The sequence below is a fragment of the Bidens hawaiensis genome, unplaced genomic scaffold (genome assembly GCF_021521415.1).
Source record: "Bidens hawaiensis isolate Kalapana, Puna unplaced genomic scaffold, B.hawaiensis_p1.1 tig00057101_1, whole genome shotgun sequence".
Classification (NCBI taxonomy): Eukaryota; Viridiplantae; Streptophyta; class Magnoliopsida; order Asterales; family Asteraceae; genus Bidens; species Bidens hawaiensis.
Genome location: NW_027506385.1, coordinates 15,719 through 36,379, shown reverse-complemented (window position 1 = coordinate 36,379; position 20,661 = coordinate 15,719). Strand labels below are relative to the sequence as shown.

The following is a 20,661-nucleotide window of genomic DNA, read 5'->3' as shown; positions in this document are numbered from 1 at the left end:
AGGGAACTTACCGGCCCGAATCGGTTATGAAAACATTAAAAAAAAAAGAGTAAGATGATATTTATCCTTTGAGCTGAGTGGTAGGTGAGGGTGTAAAACTATGACCATCTTAATTTATTATAATCTAACACAAGTTGACATGAAATGTATTGCTTACAAGATTGCCACTAGTCGACAAATCAATCTGAAATAAATTCCAGCCTATATATCTGACAAAATAATAATCCATATTATCTTCTCTCTTTCATATTTGATTTTGATGATCAGTATGACGACTGATGAAGCATGGACATGGAGCAATGAGGTGATGCCTTTTGTTGCTATGTTGATGATCACATGCCTGGATATGAGTGTGTTGACCATAGTGAAAGCAGCCATGAATGATGGCATGTCAAGTATTGTCTATATTGTTTACCATGATGCTCTTGGTATCTTGTTGCTGCTTCCAACTTTCATCATCGGTTTCTTCAGGTTAGTCTGCCTGCCAACAAAGTCTGTCTAATTTGTGTTTGGTTTTTAATTAACTTATAATGGTTTGATCTTGTGCAGAAATGCTGGTCGTCCTCCTCCGCTCAGTTTTCGTCTTGTTTTCAGATTCTTTATTCTTGGCCTATTAGGGTAACTAACAGATTCAGCTCATTTCCTCTTTTTTAAATTAAAAAGTGAATAAAGTCAAGAGGATCCGGATCACCAAACATATGTTGCATCTTCTTTCTTTATATCCTTAACCTCTTTCAGGGTAACATCTTTACAAACTTTGCATACATTGGTTGGTTGTTTGTAGGCTGAGTCTGTATCAACTACTTACTTATCAAGGTATTGGCTACAGCTCTCCAACAATGGCAAGTGCCATCTCAAACTTGTCTCCTGCCAACACTTTCTTGATTGCAGTTGCCTTCAGGTAGGACAGGACCATCACAATATTCTTTTTTTTTTCAATTTCACTCGTGGGACCACATTAATACCCTGCTAAACACAACTATCATATGGGTGACCATGGTTCGGTTTGGGATTCCAGAAACATTATGCAAACCAAACACCCCCTAAGCGTTTCAAACTTTTTTATATGTGTGTTTAGGATGGAGAAAATAGACATAAGAAGTTCAAGCAGTGTAGCAAAGTTATTGGGTACCATAATAACAATATCAGGAGCAATGTTGTTCACATTCTATCAAGGCTCGGAAATTTTTAACACGGGCCCGTCTCAAGATTCATCCAATCAGCTTCTTTTGTCGCGACCATCGGATTGGATATTTGGCGGGTTGATTCTTATTGCTGGTGGAATTGTCGGTGCTATATGGAATGTTTTACAAGTATGATCTTAATCACTTAAAAAAGTGGATTATTACTTATTTTAGCTATTGATTTGTTGATTTATATGTACATCCAGTCAGCAACAGCTAGAGAATATCCGGATCAACGGACCATTGTGTTTTTCTTTATTCTATTTGGGACCATACAATGTATAGCTGTGGCTCCATTCCTAGAACCAGACTTAAACGCGTGGGTGTTGCAGCCCGGAACTGGGATGGTTGCTGTAGTTTTTGGGGTGAGTTTGAGTTTGAATTTCTAACACGAAATTCACAGGTTTGGGTTTAGTCTAAACGGGTAAGGGTCAGTTTTGGGTCGATGTCGCACACACGTTTGGCTAAATAGGTTGTGTTCGGGTCGACTTGGTGGGTTGACCCTTTTTAGCCCATTTATTTTGGTAATTGTTTTATAAAAATTGTGTATTATGTCATAAATTAAATTGATTGCTATATTATGCCAAATTTTAAAAGAACAACATTAGGTTTTATAATTTGAATATAACTATTTCACATACATTTGTTTTCTGTTTTGGTTATAAATTGTTAGTTTTAGAGTATTAATATGCAAAAAATAAAATAAAATAATCTCATGTTCGTCTCAACCCATGAAACTCGTGTCGTTTAGGAGTTCATGTATTGGGTTAAAGATTCTCTGGTTCGGGTTTGTGTTGGGTTCAGCCCGTCATTCCACAAATTCGACCCATTTAGGACCCTTAAAGTTGAGTGCAATGTGTAACTTCAACTATTTATTTACAACTGCGTTGATATGGCTTAATATTCAAACTCAAATAGAAAAATCTAGCTCAAAGAGGAAATGGGTCGAACGGGTTTAAGTTGTCTAAAAAGTTTTCATTATTGTTTTTCTAATCATAGTTAACGCATTAATTATTTTATATGTAACCTTTTCAACAAGGACTAGTTTTGACTCGTTAACGGCCTTGTTACAATTTTCAAGCTTTATTGCGCATTTTGGTGCTAGCATATTGACTTTTTTTTTATTATTTTCAGACGGTGTTTTCAGTTGTGTTTCGTAATACTGCCATCACATGGTGCTTGGAGAAGAAAGGCCCGGTTTTTGTTGCCATGTTCTCGCCCCTGTCAATAGTTATTGCAGTTATCATGGGTGTCACTTTTCTTGGTGATTCACTTCACTTAGGAAGGTAAATTATCAATGCCAAAACACACGTGAAAGTATTCAAGTTCTAGTTATCATATGATCTATAGCTCGTATGATAAACACGTCTGTGTTTGGGTGTTAATGAAACTTGTTTAATTAAATGGGTTGTGTTCGGCTTGACCTGAATAGCCCGTTTAATTGAACTTGTCAACTTGATTGTTTAAAAATGTAACCTATTTAATTTAATTAGGGTATGAATTTCTGACCCAACACAAGCCTAACACGAAATTCACGGGTTTAGGTTTGGTACAAACAGGTCTTGATCGTTTCAACCCAACGGGTTGGCCAGTTTGACTCATGTAGTTTTGTAATGTGTTTTCTGTAATAATAAATTGTAATTGTTTTGGGTATCTTTTGTAGTAAAAACAACAAAAAATAAAAAACTTGTGGGTCATACTGGGCGTGTACACCCACGAATATACATGTCGTGTTCGGATTCACGTGTTTGACACGATTTTCAGGTCCAGTCGTGTCAGGTTGGACCTGCCAATCCGTGAACACAACTTGTTTAACATCCCTACCATCAACCCATTTACAACCTGTTTAACCCATACTGACACATTTAACCCGTTTGCAGCGCGATTGGAGCCGCAATAGTTGCTGCCGGATTTTATACTGTGATGTGGGGGCAGGCCAAAGAGAAGAGCAAGTTACCAATAACAGATGAACCAGGTTCATCTGATCAAACAGCCCCTCTCCTTTCATCCACAAATGAATCAAACTGTTAGGTTGCTATGTAACTCTTGTGTCCATTAATTTGAAATTATTGTTTTTCGGTAAAAAAAAAACGTAAATATCATCAAATATTTGTGTTTTTACTGTACTTGACCGGGTTGTAATATGATTATTCATCTCTTAGAAAACAAAAAAGTAACATAAAAGATGAAAAAGAAAATAAAGGTGTGAAACGGGTCGAGCTAGAAAAACAGGAAAAATCGTTTACTATCGTTCGGGTTTTGAACCAAAACATGGCGTGTAATTAGATTCATCAATCTTTATGTGACACTGGTCAACTTGCTAACCCACTTTGATCCTTAACGCATTTTCTACAACCTAATTAACATGTTTGCAACTTAATTACTATCTGCCAGCCCTTCAAGGCCTCAACCCGTTTGGTACAGTTAAATAACTTGGCTAAACAATCATGTATGGATTACATGGCTTTAAGTGAGTGCGAGTTAAGGTTGATGTTTTTTTGAACAAATAAAAGCGTGGGTTATGTTTAAGTTGAGCAATAAAGCATGATACTACCATAGAGACACAATGTTCAAAACCCTAAAAGAAGGTCAAGAATCATGTGATGTTTAAAATTATTAAATAAGTTATGTGCCGTCTTTTAGTATGTCTATCGATACGGCTCTTGTTGAATATTTGTTTCAAAAGTTGTATAAAATGATATGCTTAACATCATCTGTTTTAAGTACCAAATAGTTTATGAATATAAAATCGATAAATTAATCTCTATGTATAGACGTTATAATTAAAATATGTTAGATGACCAAGATAAGTAAAGGGATGAAAGGTGCAAATAAAGTAATAATAAAGGCAGTGATATTGATATTCATACCCGCATCCATCTTCTGGCCTCTTCATTTTCATCAAAACCCTAACTCCTCAATTGAAATCAAACTCCTGTTGTAATTGAGAAACCCTAATTCCCAATGTCTGAAGGGTACGCAATTGAGCTTTACTTCGATCCGGCTTTAGAAAACCAAGTGTTGAAAGCATGGAATGTCGTTGCTCGTCGCCAGATCAGTACCCATTTGATCGAAATCGAATCCAGACCCCATATCACTCTCTTCTCGAGCCCCTTTATCGACCCATCAAAGCTTGAAAACATCGTCAAGTCTTTCGCCTCGAAGCAGGATCCTCTACCCTTGTCTTTCGGCTCCATCGGGAGTCTTGCCAATGATAACAATGTCCTCTTTCTTGCCCCGACTCCCACTCTCTCTCTTCTGCAGTTTCACTTCCAGTTGTGCGAGGCAATGAAAAGAGAAGGGGTGGAGGTTGGGGAAGAGTACAAGCCGGACGCCTGGATCCCGTACTGCCCCGTCGCAGAGGAAGTGCCCAAGAATAGAATGCCCGAGGCCTTTACGGTGCTCAGGGATTTGAAGTTGCCCGTCAATGGCTATGCCATGGATATTGGCTTGGTCGAGTACTCGCCTGTTCGGGAGTTGTTTTCCTTTGTTCTTGGTAGCTCCTCGCTTGAATCTTGAGGTTTGACTTTTTTTTTCTTTTTGCTATGTTATATGTTTCGTTTTGTGTTTGTTTTGAATTTGATGTGGTGTTGTAAAAACCTATTGTAGAATAATGTTGGTTATTTGTTTTCGAATTTGACTATAATTCTCTTCTTGAAAATCGCTTATTTTTTACGGGTTTACTATTGTGACCTTTACTATGTATGGTTAAGATGATATTATACAAACTCAGCTTATTATTGGGACGTTGGATAATGTTTAATGAAAATGTAGCATGTTTGCATGTGATAGTGTATAACTGTAATGAAGTGAGTTTGATGGTTCATCAGCATTCTAGTACAAACAGCCTGCTTCTCACTTCTGTTCTAAACGTGTCACTGAACTCAAAAATCGCTCCTAAGTAGCCAATTCACTCTGTTTGCAGTGTAAACGAGTTGAACTCGGCTCACTTGATTGTAGAAGGTTTGATCTCTGCTCATTTGTTATCAAATTAATTGATAACTAATTTCGGTTTTCCTTCTTAACTATAAGAATCTTATTGTTCCGACGGTGTACTCAGATATCATGATTTCGTCATTCGGATGGACCAGTTCCAATTGTTTACTCAGAAATCATGATTTCGCCATTAGGATGGACGTTTGTTAAAAAAATCCTGTCTGAGTTATATTTTTTTTTATCGTAGTTATGTATATAATAGTTTTTGTGGAGTAACTATATGTTATATTCTATTAATAATTATTATATAAATAACTAATATATATGTATAACTCATATTATTGTTTAAGCTTGCGAGAATAATCAAGTTTGGTAATTGAAGGTCCGAGCTAGTTTGAACGTAGCTTGGAACGAGCTTTATGCTTCTGGCTCTGTTATGCTGCCCCTTGTCTCTTTTGGAACTAAATTCAGTTCTTGTAGTCTATTTCGAAGTAAATTGCTTTAGAGCGATTTGTGCGACAAAATTAGTTACGAGTATATGAACAAATGGCCTGGTTGGGAAAGTACGCTGGATTGGTTATGAATGATTGTGTTTGGTTTGACTAGTATGTTTTAAATTTGATGCGGTGTTGTGGTGTTTTTAAGACCTATTATAGAATAATATTGGTTATTTGTATGAGTTATGGTATAATGTGATGATTGTGTTCTTGAAATGTTGATTCTTTTTTCATATTGGAGGGTTTATTTGATATCTGTTTTGAAAGTGTATATTGGGACTTTAAAAGTTGGAAATCTTAGGAGATGTAAATAAATAGGGGCTAGCTGAGCGAATCAACTAGTGTAATTATGTAATTACATCATAGTGTAATTATACTACACTATAAAATTACATTATTTTATATATTTAACTACACTACTTGATTCGTACAGTTAACACGTTTATTTATTTTGTACTTGATCCAAACCCAATAAATAGAAAATGTTTTGCAACATGTTTACTTTAATGGAGTATATGAAGTAATTTTGATACTTCATTAACAATTTAGTTTATGTAGCCTACTTCTCACTTTTGCTTGAATCACTGACTTAGAAAAGTCGTTCTCAAGTAATCGACTTAATCACTGGGACTCAGAGAAAACATTCTCAAGTAATCGACTCGCTCTGTTTGAGGTGTGTCGAACTTGGCTAGTTTAACTTAGCGGGGTTGATCTTAGCTTGATTTGGTTATTATAAATTGATTGTTTAGTTTTAACTATATATTAAGCTAAATTATTTTTAACATACTTGGTTTATATAAAAGCTCAGGTTTGAGTTGTTCAAGCTCTAACCCGTGAATGATTTGGTGATTGCTGTTACTATTATTGAAAATAAATGAATAAAAACTATATTAATAACCGTAATAAATCATGAATCACCTTGGACAATAGGCAAAGGCAAAGCAATGAACTTGAAACTGAATCGTCTATCGTCTTTCCTGAACTCTAATGATGCTTACAAACATTTTCAAAAGCTTACACATTCTGCTGCCATCTACAATTCAAAAGCCCAATATGCCTACCATGTTCCGCCATTTGATTTTATCATTATTACTTTTTAATTTTTTTAACAGTTAACACGCCACCAAAGTTTACTCCTAAATCTATATTTTTATCCATCACAAGATTTAAACCCTCAACCTCACAAGAGGGACACCTTACACCTTGATACAATGATACCAATACCCTATGATCACCTTTAGGTAGTGTTTGGTATGAAGTAATGAGAGATGGAATGAAATGACTCATATCAAATGAATGAAATAAAACATGTTTGGTTACCATTCATTAATGGAATGAATCATTCCTAAGGAATGCAAACCATTCCATATATAACATTTTTCATCCTTAGCAAAAGGTGGTTTTTCTTTCATTCATTCTAGGAATGAAATGGAAAATGATCAATAATAATAACAATAATAATAATATTGATAATGATGATGATGATAATAATAATAATAATAATTAATAATAAAAATAATTATTATTTTTGTTATTATTATTACTCCTATTATTATTATTGCTATTTATCATCATCATTATTATTTTATTATAGTATAAATTTTATTAAATTATAATTGTTATTATACTTTTATTACTATATCGCATTATTTTATAACCGTTTTATTAATTGATAAAAAATATTATGACTAAACAGTTTACTATTTAACTAAAATATAATAATAAAGTGATGATTCATTTCATTCTTACGTGGTAACCAAACAAGACAATGAAACAGTAGTGATTCATTTCATTCCTTTGTCCATTCCATTTACTCGTTCATTCCATTTATATTTGATTGAAAGTAATGGAATAAAGGGGGATGAAATGGGAGAAGGAATGAAATGGACAATTACCATTCCTTTGTCTTGGTTGGTTAATCTATGAAAATGAAATGAATTATTACTTTAGTGTTTGGTATCTAGAAAATATGTATGAAAGAAATAGAAATAATAAAAACACTCATATCTCAAAATAATTTTTATTTACCAAAACAAGAAAAAAAAATACTAAAATGGCGACCATGGTGGTAGCTCTGAAGACGAAAACTGTGATGGCGGTGGCGACGATGGTGGTGGTGGTGGCGGTCTGGCGGCAAGGGTTGTGGTTGTGGTGGTTAAGCGATGGTAGCGTTAGTAGTGATGATGATGGCAGGGTGGCAACGACGGAGGTGGTGGTCAGGCAGTGACAGTGGTGGTGGTGGTGGTTATGGAGACGATGGTGGCGGCGGAGGTGGTGATGGCGACGGCGACAGTGGCGGTTAGGTGGCGGTGGTGGTGGTGGCGACAGAGGTGGTGGTGGTGGTGGCGGCTATGGTTGTGGTGATGGTGGTTGCTGTTGTTAGGTGGTGGTGGTGGTGTTGAGAAAATAGGTTGAAGAAGAATGGAATGAAAAAAAAGATGAAGGGTGAGAAGGAATGGTTTTGATGGAATTGAATTCCATGTGCAATGGATGATTCCATTCCATTAAGCAACCAAACACCATTCCTACATACCAAACGCTACCTAGGTTCTTGTACTCATTTGTCCTCAAACAAAGAACATTATCTCGTTTGGCGTTTTGCCATCTAGAAAGTTAAAGAGCATGTTAGTACTTAACCGTAATTAACGATTTAACCTAATATAGAAAAACAGGTTAGTTTATACAGTTAAAACCACGAACACCCCTAAGTGCTTAAGCTTTGTTTTGCATTGCAGTCCCATTTCCTATGGTACCCAGATGACTGCATCACAATCTTGCATGCCAAGCCCTAGCCACGCCAATTACATAAACAAAAACGCAAATGTAAAATCAAATCACAAGAAATAAGGTATATTTTGGATCCATAGAGCCGTACTTAAGAATACAACCATAAACTAACCATACTGTGGTGGTCTCTAGCCAGAACCTTTGGCCATCAGACAGCCTAGACATTGAAAACAAAACCCGTTCATTGGGTTGACCAGATCAACCCTTGGTCCTTGCTGGCAAAAACCAATCCTAGAAAGGGCCGATTATGCCAACCGGTCCGCTTTAGCTGCATGGTTCCAACCCGACCCAGAGGTGTGTGAATAACTGAATACAACTTTGCATAACCAACAAAAGGAAAAGAAAACAAAAATTTTAATAAACTAAACCCAGAAGAACTTGCACTCTACATATATCCGTTGAAACCAATTCCCTGGTTTTGTTTTGTTTTGTTTTGTTCTGTTCTGTTCTGTTTGTGGTGGGCAAATGCTTTCAATTTGAAACAGGTTAAACATCAACACAGGCCACACTCTGTTCAAACTATATCAAGCAACAACTCAACCAACCTATCCCTATGCATTCATTTCATTACACAACCCTCACAACCAACCAAGCCAGTTCAGTCACAAGGGTAACATTCTTCAAAACCCAACACATGGTCCGGTCCAGTCCCGTCCGATCCGCCGCGTCCCTGCAAATCACATCAAACGCATCAACATATAAACAGACGACCCGACTCAAACCTGCAAAACCACCATAATAATAATTATAATAATACTCACCAGGTATTGCAGCAACACCTTTTCCTACTGCCAATGTGGATGCTTGTAACTAACCCTATCACCACCATCCCAACCGCCATCCGGCTCTTTTCTTTTTCCCGGCCCGCCACCAGTACCACCTGCAGCCATTTGCTGAAACATCTTTAGCTGCCCATCAGCTAACACTTGAGAACCCGCAAGAGGTAACTGTCTCAAAGCAAAAGGTAGTTTATCATCTGACCCGCTTCCGGGACCCGCATTTAGATCTAAACCTTGACCTTGGCCGCCCCACTTTCTCCATCGGAACCCACGTTACTCGACCCTCCAGGTAGACTCATAAAGTATGGTCTATAACCGTTAGGTCCCACCGAGGGAATACTTGGGAAACAAACGGGACCAGGCCCGTTGCCAGATGACGAAGCGTCCACTTAAGCGTTTGAAACCAAAGGAAATGTATTTGGTATTGAGAAACTGGGTTCGAACGGGAAATGTGAATACTGATACGGCGGAACATTAGATGGAAACGCAACTGCTGGAGATGAGGGCAAGACAGGACCTCTAAATATATCAGGGTTGACTGTTGAGCTGGTGGTAACGGAATTCAACATTCTTTGAGATGGAATTGTCATTGCTGGGTAGATATTGTTTGGTGGAAACCATGTTGAAAAGTTCATGTCCATGTTATTATTCACTCTGACATTAGGAACACCGGACATAAACTGCATACCATTTTTTGAAAAAGAAACCGACTCACTGCCAACTTCTTCCACGCCGGGCCCATTTAAATCAAAATCCCGTGAAGAATTCGGCCCACCAGGTAGAAATGATGACCTAGGTCTATTAACTGACAGCTGGACAACCTGAGGACCCTCCTCAGACGCATTTAAATCAAGATCCAATCCTGACGGTTCATTGTGTTGACCAGCGTCTTCAACTCCAACATTCAGGTCAAAGTCAAACAAAGGGCGGGCTGGTTTACTGGTATGGCTATTATCAGGCACAAGAGCATCAACCTTTCGTGGCTCTGCTGGACGGAATGCACTGGTGGCAGCTGAACCTTTCCATCCCAGCTCGGGCTTACCTCGTGAAAGGCTCTCTGCAGGGTAAAATGGTCCTTTGGCAGCAGCAGCTACAGTAATCAAACCAGAAGGATTTTTATTATTAGAAGATAACGGGCTCGGTGTATGAAGAGCTGCCTTTTCAACCTCTATTTGTATCCCATCGTCACTAGGAAGAACTTCATTTAAATCAAAGTCCAACTTTACTGCAGGACCTTCAACACAATTGGGCTCGGTTCCATCATTAGGCTTTTCAGCCGCAGAGGTATTTTCGTCTTTTTCTGTACTTTGTCTTTCACTCTGCTCAGGCTTATTGTCATCATTCTCTTCAGACTTTGGTGTTAGATTAGCGTCACGAGTGGTGGACACGGGTTCGTCGGTTAACCGTTTGTGCACCAATTTCTTCTCGTCCACGTGCATATCAGAAGATGACCAAGAAGCCGATTCTTCATTAGCCTGTGTCTCGGGTTTCACAGTCGTAGCAGCTGCATCGAGTGGGCCCAGTGCGGTTTCAATCGATTTATCATCATGACACTTGTCTTCCTGTAATGGGCTTAAACTGTTTTCTAGCGGAACGGTAGGCTTTACCTCAGACTCCATACTCATATTCGCCAACTGTGTATTATTATTATTATTATTATCCACACCTACATGACCATTAGCCACACTGATATTATCTTCACTGTGACCATCATTAGCCATTTGTCTGAACTTCGCAGCATTAACAGAACTCGAGTCTTCAGGTACGTGTGACTTACTGCCAGGTGAACATGCAGGTGACACGCTGGCAAGAAGATTAATATTACCAACATCACCACCCGATGGAGGCACGCTAGCTTCAGAAAATTTAGCGCAGCTCTCCACCAATGCATTTATAGAGCTATAAGAACCACTGCCAAAGGATGCATCTATCTTACCATGTTCCTCATCACAGACAGCCAATCCCTCTTTACCCTGAGACAAATCTGTACCCATGTTCATGTTTTGAACATTGTTTAAACAATCAGTTTTTCCGGTTGCTTTCTGGTCTTGCTTCTCGGAGGGGACCAAAAGTGGGCCTTTGCCAGATATTGTAGACGAGTCTCCTGGTGATTCCACACTCGCAGTTTGCACGGGACTTCAATTTGTGTTTGGCAACCGCACAATGAGCCTCGGGTTGCTTCCATTATCTACATTTGACACATCAGATACTCTTTCTGATGTGTGTTTAGCTGGCGATCCCAGGATTGTAGATCCATGAAAACCATTGGTTGTGTGTTTACTATGTGAAACACCACTAGAGATTTTACTTACACATGAAGTCCCGGTTTTCCCATGATCACTAAAACAAGATTGACTATTGTTTGGAGATTGACTTGAACTACAACTTCTTCCCTCTTTAGTTGCTGATGACAGGAACAGTTTTGTAGACCCAAGTGATGTTGGGGATTTAGTGACACATTCACCCGAGCTTTGTTTTGGATGTTGACTTTTCATTGCAGAAGGTTGGGATGTAGAACCCTTGGGACCCACTTCAGAAGAACCGGTTGCACGTCTACTACCACCCACATGAGAAACTTCTGAAATCATTGACTTGTTTGGCCAAGAACCACCTCGACTCGTACTAGACTTTTTTTCAATAATATTCATTTCGGCTTCTACACGTCTCTTCCATGTGCCGACTAGACTTCTCGCTTTCTTCTGAATTTCAGAGTTTTTATGGCTGCGTAAGTGATTCACAGACTTCCCAACATTACACGTCTGTAAAGCATGAAGATTCACGGGCAGCCGGTCAAGTATCCGAAGTAAAGAAAAAAGAAACTCCTCAATAGATTTTTCATTTTCTTTAGGACTATTATCACCAATCTTGCACTTGTGGATTCTTGAAGCCATTCGTCTAAAACCGACAAGCCCCTTAAAGATACAAACCGACCTAAACAATCGAACCTGTCAGTACTCGATATTACATTAACAAGCATTCGTCTGCAAGCAAGGTCTGGTTTCTTCTCCGGACTATCGGGTCGCATGAGTTGTATTAGTTTTTCAACTCCACCAAAATCTACCAATCCACCTTTATCAGTGATTTTAGCAATCTCGGTTTTTAAAACACATTCTGGTCTAAGTTGACCAGAATCTGCATCATCTACTTTAGATAAACAATCACGTTTGACAGATTCTGAATTGTGAGCACCATGATCTCTCTTCTTACTCCTGGCATGTGATGAAATAGAGGATGAACTGTTTTGTACATTATCTGAACTAGGTTTTAGTTGGGCCGACCCGTTTGGACCGTTTATGGGTTTTGGAGACCGACCTCCAGTCTGCACTGCTCCATGCATTTCTATCAACGTCTTATCTAATAACTGGTCTACTTCTTGTAGTTCCTGTGTCAAAAAGGACTAAATATACAATCAAGATAATTTCAAAAGATAAGATGATATGTAACATAAATATCAAACAGTTATACTTACGTTAATATAGTCTTTGTCAGTTAACCAACATAAACACTCGCTCTCAATATCATACACTCGTCTGCATACAAATGAGGATATCCCTGGAGGAAATTCAACACCTTTACGAAGAAATGTGACTTTACACGGATGGAGTAACGATGCAGCAGGTATCTCATCCTTGTGAAAAGAGTAGAAAACTTCGTTTGGTGCTGCTTGCAGCGAAGCACCGTCTTTAAGCTTTACGTCTGCAGGTCGGTAAAGCCAATTCACACAAAGACTTAAATTATTATCTTTCCCGACTATTAATTTACGGATTCTTCCAACAAATGGAAGGGAATTGTCGGATGGCTTGAACAAAGCACAGTCGCCAACGTTGATCTTTCGACCATCCTGCAAGAAATGAACCAGACCAAACCCGTTAAAGATCTTGTTAACTCATCCAGGAAAATAGATAAAAACATTGAATGAGAGTGTAAATGTTCACATATTGGCAGCAAACATATCCAGATTATGTTGACAAAAAGTTGACAAGAATAACTTCTAAGTCCCAAAATTTCAACAAAAAAAGTATTCTGACATCAAAATTTCAGAAAGCATTTGAAATTACAAATACCAATCATATGGCTTCAAATACGATTCAGAGCAAAGAAAGTTGCTATTATACATACAAAGAGTTAGAGAAGCAAAAAATTAAGAACGGGTTGACGAAGTAAACATGAGATGGCTAATGAAGGTTAGCAAATTTCACAATGAGATAAAACCAAAACTGAAAAATTAATAAGAGCAGATAAATTAGTAATAATAAGATTCAGACATAAGCATAAATCCTATTGTATGCTGAGCAGATTGAGCCAACAGTAAGTGGTACTGAGAGTAATTAATAATAGCAATCGTAATAAGGCAATGGAAAGAAAGACATGGATGCAGTGAAATAATACATATACTTTTTGGAAAGAGTAGTTGTTGTTGTTATTATGAGACGGTGGCGTAGAGAAAGATGGGACCGGCCACATGTGCCACCGGCTGAACCACAACAACACTCACCTTCTCACCGCCCATACATAACTGCTTTTTGCCGTCATCGTGATTGTTAGTGCACAGAAATTTGACACTGTGGATATGTTATCCTGGCATATGTTTTGTATCAGTTATCCTTAGCGTGTGTTCCAGATCCCGTCAGGATCAAGGATCCACAGTACTTACTATTTATTAACGGTTGTTCTCATGTGTAGTCTTATATTTAGCAAGTATAACGGTTAGAATACTCAGTCTATCCACTAACTTGCAGTCAAGAAGATATTGACGTGTCTGGATCAATTATCCTTCTGAAGAGTTCCAGAGCTACGTCAGGATCAGTGATCCTCAGTACTTATTGCTTATTAACGATTTTCCTTTGTTATGTTGATATTTTTGGCAGGTATAACGGCTAATGACCAAGTCAAAGCTATAATCTCGCAATCTAATTAATATACCGCGTGGATAATGAAGAAAACAATCACAATTAAGGAATGGCTTGATTGGCGGCTTAAAATAGGGATATTTTGTATTCTTTTCTTGTATATAATGAAGATATGATCAGGTAGGTAAAACACATGTACGAACACACACACTAGAGCAGAAGCAAACATTCTCTCTACACACTAGCTTACTTTGTAATCTCGATAATATACTCCACAACACTTGTAACCACCTTTTATTATCAATATAATCGACGGTGATAGTTTTAACCGTCCGGGGGTTTTTTGTGCCGGAGACCACGATAATCATATACTTATCGACCAAAGGTTACCTTGTTGATCATTGACTAAAGTAATTCGACCAAAGATTATCTTATTAATCCTTGACCGAAGTTATTTTACCAAAGATTACCTTGATAAGTTTTGACCGAAGTAAGACTATCTCGTATTCAAGGGATTTTTCCCTCGTGATCAAATCATTGTGTACATCAAGATTTCGATTAATATTCGTTATTATCAACATAGCACTATACCTCACTTTACATATTTGGATACTTGATCCTTAGCTGATTTTTATCCAAAACAATTTGGCGCCCACCATGGGGCAATTGGTGCTATAATCCAGAAAATACGTTATCAATATTTGACCTTTCATACCCATATTACCATCAATGGCTTCTCAATCAACCTCTGCTTCATCAACCATGTCGTCTTCGGTTTCTCTCTCATCAAAGACTTTGTCGCCGATGCCTCCTCCAATCACGGGAGCATCACGGGCTGCTGCTACTGGAAACAAGACACAAATTCCAGTCTTCCAGAGCTCAAAGACCACTGCTGCCACATCGGTGGTTAACTCTAACAATGATGTTTCTGCTATGTTTTCACAGGTTAAAGCATACATGGAGCAGCAGAACAAGTATAATCAGAAGATCCTTCGTGAAATTGAAGATCTCAAGAAAAGAAAGAGGCCACTGGAGGATGAGACTCCTTTGATACCAAGGATTCTGGATTTCACTACTCCAGGATCTGTGGCTCAACAGACTCAAAAATCCTCCATCTTCCAGCAAGGATCATCTATCCTTCAACTAGAATCTATGGGTCAGAAAACTCAAGGATCCTCGTTCCTTCAACAAGGATCATCTATCCTTCAACAGGGATCCATGGGTCAGCAAACGCAAGGATCCTCGTTCCTTCAACCAGAGTCCTCTGGTATGTATCACCAAGGATCCTTCAGCTCCCAACCTCAAGGATCCTTATGGCAGAGTCAAGGATCCTCAGGGGTGCAAAATCAAAGATCCTAAGAGGTTCATGAAGGAGACATAATCCCCATGCAAACCATTGCCTATGGTAGACCCACTCCTATAGCAGATGCTTCTTACCTTGGCTACACTTCTGGGATGCCAACGTTCAATCAACCAAGAGGTAACATGCATAATAATATATCCTTAGACACTAACCTTGGCTCTATGCAGGATACAGGTATCAACCAGGCTATGGCTAAGGAACTTCAGAAGCTTAAGGATATGATATCCAGTGTGCCAGGAGTGGTCCGTCCGATTCCTGAAATACCAAAGGAAGCCACAAGTTGTCCAGATTTGCTCTACCTATTTGTGATGCTGAAGTCCCAAAATGATTTCAGACCCCAAATATGAAGGTGTATGATGGAACAACTGATCCCGAAGAGCATGTGGCTCAATACAGGGAGAGAATGGAAATCAATCCAATTCCTGAAAAACTCAAGGAGGCTTGTCTATGCAAGGGTTTCGGATCCACACTAACAGGATCTGCATTAAAATGGCTGCTAAGTCTTTCTCCCTTTTCTGTTACTTCTTTTTCACATTTAGTTAACTTGTTCAACAACCAATTTTCTTGTAGTAGGAAATTTGAGAAGTTAACTAGTGATTTGTATAGAGTTGTCCAACCTTATAATGAATCCCTTAGGGATTTTGTTACAAGGTTTGGCAGGGAGGCCCTAGAGATCCCTAGTCTTGATATGGCTACGGTTGTTGAAGCATTCAAGATGGGACTTCAAAGGGGCTCCCCATTTTATGACGATCTTGTGATGACTCCATGCAGGACTTTAGATGAAGTCAGAAACAGGGCACTCAGATTTATAAGACTAGAAGATGACAAGAAGATCCAAGAACGGTTAGGAGCTCCAACGAAACAAGAGTCACCTAACCAGAAACAAGGATCGTCATTCAGGAACAACGACTCAAAGCCGTACTCAAAATCCAACAATCAAAATGTCCAGGCAGTTGAAGAAGGAGAAGATGATGAGGACTACCCAAGTATTTCCGAGTATTGCTTCTCTGTTGATACCCATGGTTTAATTTGTGCCATGAAGGATCTTGGAGAGAAAGCAAGGTGGCCTCGAAAAAATGAGAAAACAACATCCTTCAAAGACAAGTCCAAGTGGTGTGCATTCCATGAAGACTTTGGCCATCAGACAGAAGGTTGTATTGGTTTAAGGAGGGAAATTGGATACCTCCTGAGCAAGGGTCATTTCAAAGAGCTCTTGGGAAGAAAAAAGTCTAAGATCCAGGATCCTGAAGATGTACCACAAAAAGAAACTCCGCTCCCACCAGATGCACAAGTAATCAAATTCATCTCCGGTGGCTCAGATATATGCGGTACTTCTTTCTCCTTAGCAAAAAGACACGCCAAAGAAACAAAGTTGGAGAACGGAGACCAACCAGTCATATCCACTACTTTGACGACTGACAAAAGAATCTTCTTTGACGAAGAAGATAAGACAAGCATCCAGGATCCTCACCACGATGGTTTGATTATAACTTTATTTATTGCTAACCATTATGTACGCAGGATCCTAGTCAACGGTGGAAGCTCGGTCAACATCATCCAACATGACGTACTACAGAAAATGAACATCCCGGACTCAGAAATCATCCCAAGAACGTCGGTGTTAGTGGGTTTCAGTGGTGAAACCAAGAAAACATTGGGGGACATCAAATTCCCAATATACATCGAAGGGTTAAACTCTTACCAAAAGTTTTGTGTTATTGACAGTCTTTCTTGTTGCAACGTTATTCTTGGCAGGCCTTGGATACATGGAATGAAGGCTGTAGCCTCTACTTACCATCAGTGCATCAAACTACCAACTCCTTAGGGAGTAGTAAGGATAGATGATGACCAAGTGGAAGCCAAGAATTATTATTCTTCATCAATGAAGCTGACAGCTAAACAAACGATAGCATAACAATTACAGCAACATCCTAGGGACGTGCTGGAAGCTCGGGAGCGAGATGTAAAAGAAGTATCTTTAGTTCCTGAAGATCCAGATATGAAGGTGTTCCTAGGATCCTGTATCCCTGATGAGATCGAGGAGGATATAGTATCCTTCCTAAAGCAACGAAAATCCACGTTTGCCTTCACACATTCAGACATGACATGTATTTCTAAGGAGGTAATTACTCATAAGTTGGGCCTTGATTATTCTATTAAACCCGTCCATCAGAAGCGAAGGAAATTCGCTCCTGAGAGGAACGCGATCATACAAGAGGAAGTTGAAAAACTTCTTAAGGCCGGTATGATCAAAGAGGTTAAGTATCCTCGATGGTTGGCAAACGTGGTTGTTGTTTCTAAAAAGAATGGAAAGTGGAGGGTGTGTGTCGATTTTACCGATTTAAACAAGGCATGCCCCAAGGATCCTTTCCCGTTACCACATATAGACTCCATGGTGGATGCAACGGCAGGGCATGAGATGCTTACCTTTATGGATGCTTCCTCTGGATTTCAACAAATTCAGATGGAAACATCTGATCAAGAGGATACAACATTCATGACTCCTACCGGCATATATTGTTATATTGCTATGCCGTTCGGACTAAAAAATGCAGGGGCAACATATCAAAGATTGGTCAACATGATGTTCAAGGATCAGTTAGGCAAAACCATGGAAGTCTACATAGATGACATGGTAGTGAAGTCGAAGAGGGCTGAGGATCACCTTAGAGATCTTGAAAAAGCATTAAATATCCTTGACCAATATAACATGAAATTGAACCCGTCAAAATGCCATTTTGGTGTTAAGGATGTAAAGTTTCTAGGATACATGGTGACCAAAAGGGGAATAGAAGCGAGCCCCGAGCAGATAGAAGCCATCATTAATTTAAAGTCTCCTGTGAATGCTAAAGATGTCCAGAGACTGACGAGAAGAATAGCTGCTCTCAACAGATTCATTTCCAGATCCTCAGAGAAGTGCAAAGACTTCTATGATATCTTGAGGAAAAATAAAAATTTTGAATGGACTCAAAGGCATGAAGATGCACCAAAGATTCTTAAGGATTATCTATCCTCGGTGCCTGCTTTGATGAAGCCAATAGATGGTGAGCCGCTGTCTCTGTACTTAGCTGTGTCAGGTAATGCAATCAGTGCTGTTCTGGCCAAGGATCATGAAGGAAACAGCACCCGGTATATTATGTAAGTAAAAGCCTGTTAGACGCAGAGGTCAGGTATTCTCACCTTGAAAAATTAATTCTTGCTTTGATTATGGCCTCAACCAAGTTGAGACACTACTTTGAAACACATACTATTATTTTAAGAACTAATTATCCTGTTAAGAATGTGCTTAGAAAACCAGAATTGTCAGGAAGAATGGCCAAATGGGCTGTGAAATTGAGTGCATATGATATTTAGTATGAGCCCAGAACAGCCATTAAGTCACAAGCGTTTGCAGACTTTGTGGCTGATTTCAGTAGTGACATGCAAGAGGAAGCTGATTTGGAGGTTCAACAACTGGAAGAAACCAAGGATCCTTGGATCCTCTTTACTGATGGAGCATCCAACGTAAGAGGAACAAGATTGGGTATCCTACTGAAATCTCCACAGGGGGACATAATACCCCAGTCCATTGCATGTGCATTCCAAGCCACCAATAATGAAGCGGAATACGAAGCTCTGATCGCAGGTTTGCAATTAGCTAAACACACGAGGATCAGGTATCTTTAAGTATATGTAGATTCTTTATTGATGGCTAACCACTTTTATGGCTCATATGCTGTTAAAGGTGAAAAACTAATCAAATATCTAAATGTTGTGAAGGAACCATCAAAGTTCTTCGATTCTTTTAGTATTATACAGGTACCAAGAGAAGAGAATGCTGGGGCAGATGCCTTAGCAAATTTAGCTTCATCATTGAAGATTCCAGAAGATATGAACATCCCAATTATCCATGTACTCTCACCAGCAATAGGAGAACAAGAAATTGGGGAGATAACAACTGACAAAGATATTGTGTCTTTGGATCTATTATCCTCAAGTAATCAAGGATCTTGGATCCTCCCGATCAAGAAGTTCATTCAGAATGGAGAGATTCCAGCCACAGAGAAACCTAACTCCTTCAAACTTAAGGTATCACAATACATTTTATTAAATAATATTCTGTATAGGAAATCTCTTGCAGGTCCATACTTAAGATGTATCGAAGATCCTGAAATTCAAGAGGTGCTCAAAGACTTTCACGAAGGAGATTGCGGTAATTATACCGGAGGTAGAGCCCTATTCTCTAGGATTCTGAGAACAGGATACTTCTGGCCTACCATGAAGAGAGACGCCATGGAGTACTCAAAGAAGTGTGATTCATGTCAAAGACATGGCAATATTCTGCATCAGCCAGCAGAGCCTATGTATCCTATATCCTCATCATGGTCTTTCATGAAGTGGGGCATGGATATCGTGGGTAAGCTACCTAAAGCGCCAGGAGGAAAAGTATTCATGCTTGCAATGGCTGATTACTTTTCAAAGTGGATAGAAGCAGAAGCTTTCGTTCAAGTCCACGAAAAAGAGGTGATATCCTTCATTAAAAGAAATATTATTACTAGATTTGGTATCCCTTCAGAAATTATTTGTGACAATGGTTCCCAGTTTATCGGGAAAAGAACCACAAACTTTTGTGACAGTTGGGGCATTAAGATGATTACCTCCACACCAATTCATCCTCAAGCTAATGGTCAAGCAGAATCAAGTAACAAGATTATTATCAACAACTTGAAGAAGAAACTAGGATCCAAGAAAGGCAAATGGGCCGAAGAGCTACCATATGTTCTTTGGGCTGATAGAACAACACCAAAGAATGCAACAAGTCAAACACCCTTCTCATTGGTGTTTGGCTCAGAAGCTGTAATCCCTACTGAGATGGTGGTTCCTACTGCCAGAACAAGCATTCGTGATCCTCAAGCCAACAATGAAATCCTTCTCCAAGACCTGGACACTGTTGATGAGCTCAGAGACCTAGCTAAAATCAGAATGGCAGCATATCAACAAAGGGTAGCTGGGGCATACAACAAAAATATCAGGATTCGAAGATTTCAAGAAGGAGATCTAGTTTTGAGGAAAGCCTTCCAAAACACAACTAATCTAGCAGATGGAAAGCTAGCGCCTAAGTGGGAAGGTCCCTAATTGATCGAATCAGAAGCCGGAAAAGGGGCATATCACCTGTTGACTATGGAAGGCAACATGTTACCTAGAGCATAGAATGCTATTCATCTCAAGAAATACTTTTTCTAATCATGATCAAATATCCTCAGAAGGATCAGGGATCCTGAAATT

The 20,661-nt window shown here is 39.0% G+C and overlaps 2 protein-coding genes and 1 pseudogene across 3 annotated transcripts; 2 read left to right on the top strand and 1 right to left on the bottom strand.

Moving 5' to 3' along the window:
- Positions 1-255: 255 nt before the first annotated feature.
- Positions 256-3,238, top strand: LOC143617707 (WAT1-related protein At5g40240-like). The gene is made up of 7 exons (XM_077090184.1): positions 256-471; positions 550-618; positions 785-901; positions 1,079-1,313; positions 1,391-1,549; positions 2,319-2,470; positions 3,065-3,238. Exons 1-7 carry the CDS (start codon positions 260-262, stop codon positions 3,213-3,215), a joined length of 1,095 nt encoding a protein of 364 aa, XP_076946299.1. The 5' UTR covers positions 256-259; the 3' UTR covers positions 3,216-3,238.
- An 888-nt stretch (positions 3,239-4,126) lies between these two features.
- LOC143617708 (uncharacterized) lies at positions 4,127-4,830 on the top strand. Its single transcript, XM_077090185.1, has one exon. The coding sequence runs from the start codon at positions 4,149-4,151 to the stop codon at positions 4,701-4,703; it is 555 nt and encodes a 184-aa protein (XP_076946300.1). The 5' UTR covers positions 4,127-4,148; the 3' UTR covers positions 4,704-4,830.
- Positions 4,831-9,170: 4,340 nt separating this feature from the next.
- LOC143617710 (uncharacterized) lies at positions 9,171-13,719 on the bottom strand (annotated as a pseudogene). Its single transcript, XR_013150874.1, has 4 exons — positions 13,579-13,719; positions 12,653-13,024; positions 11,383-12,580; positions 9,171-11,319 (listed from the first exon to the last, which is right to left on the bottom strand). The product of XR_013150874.1 is annotated as an uncharacterized LOC143617710 (transcript).
- Between the last annotated feature and the right edge of the window lie 6,942 nt (positions 13,720-20,661).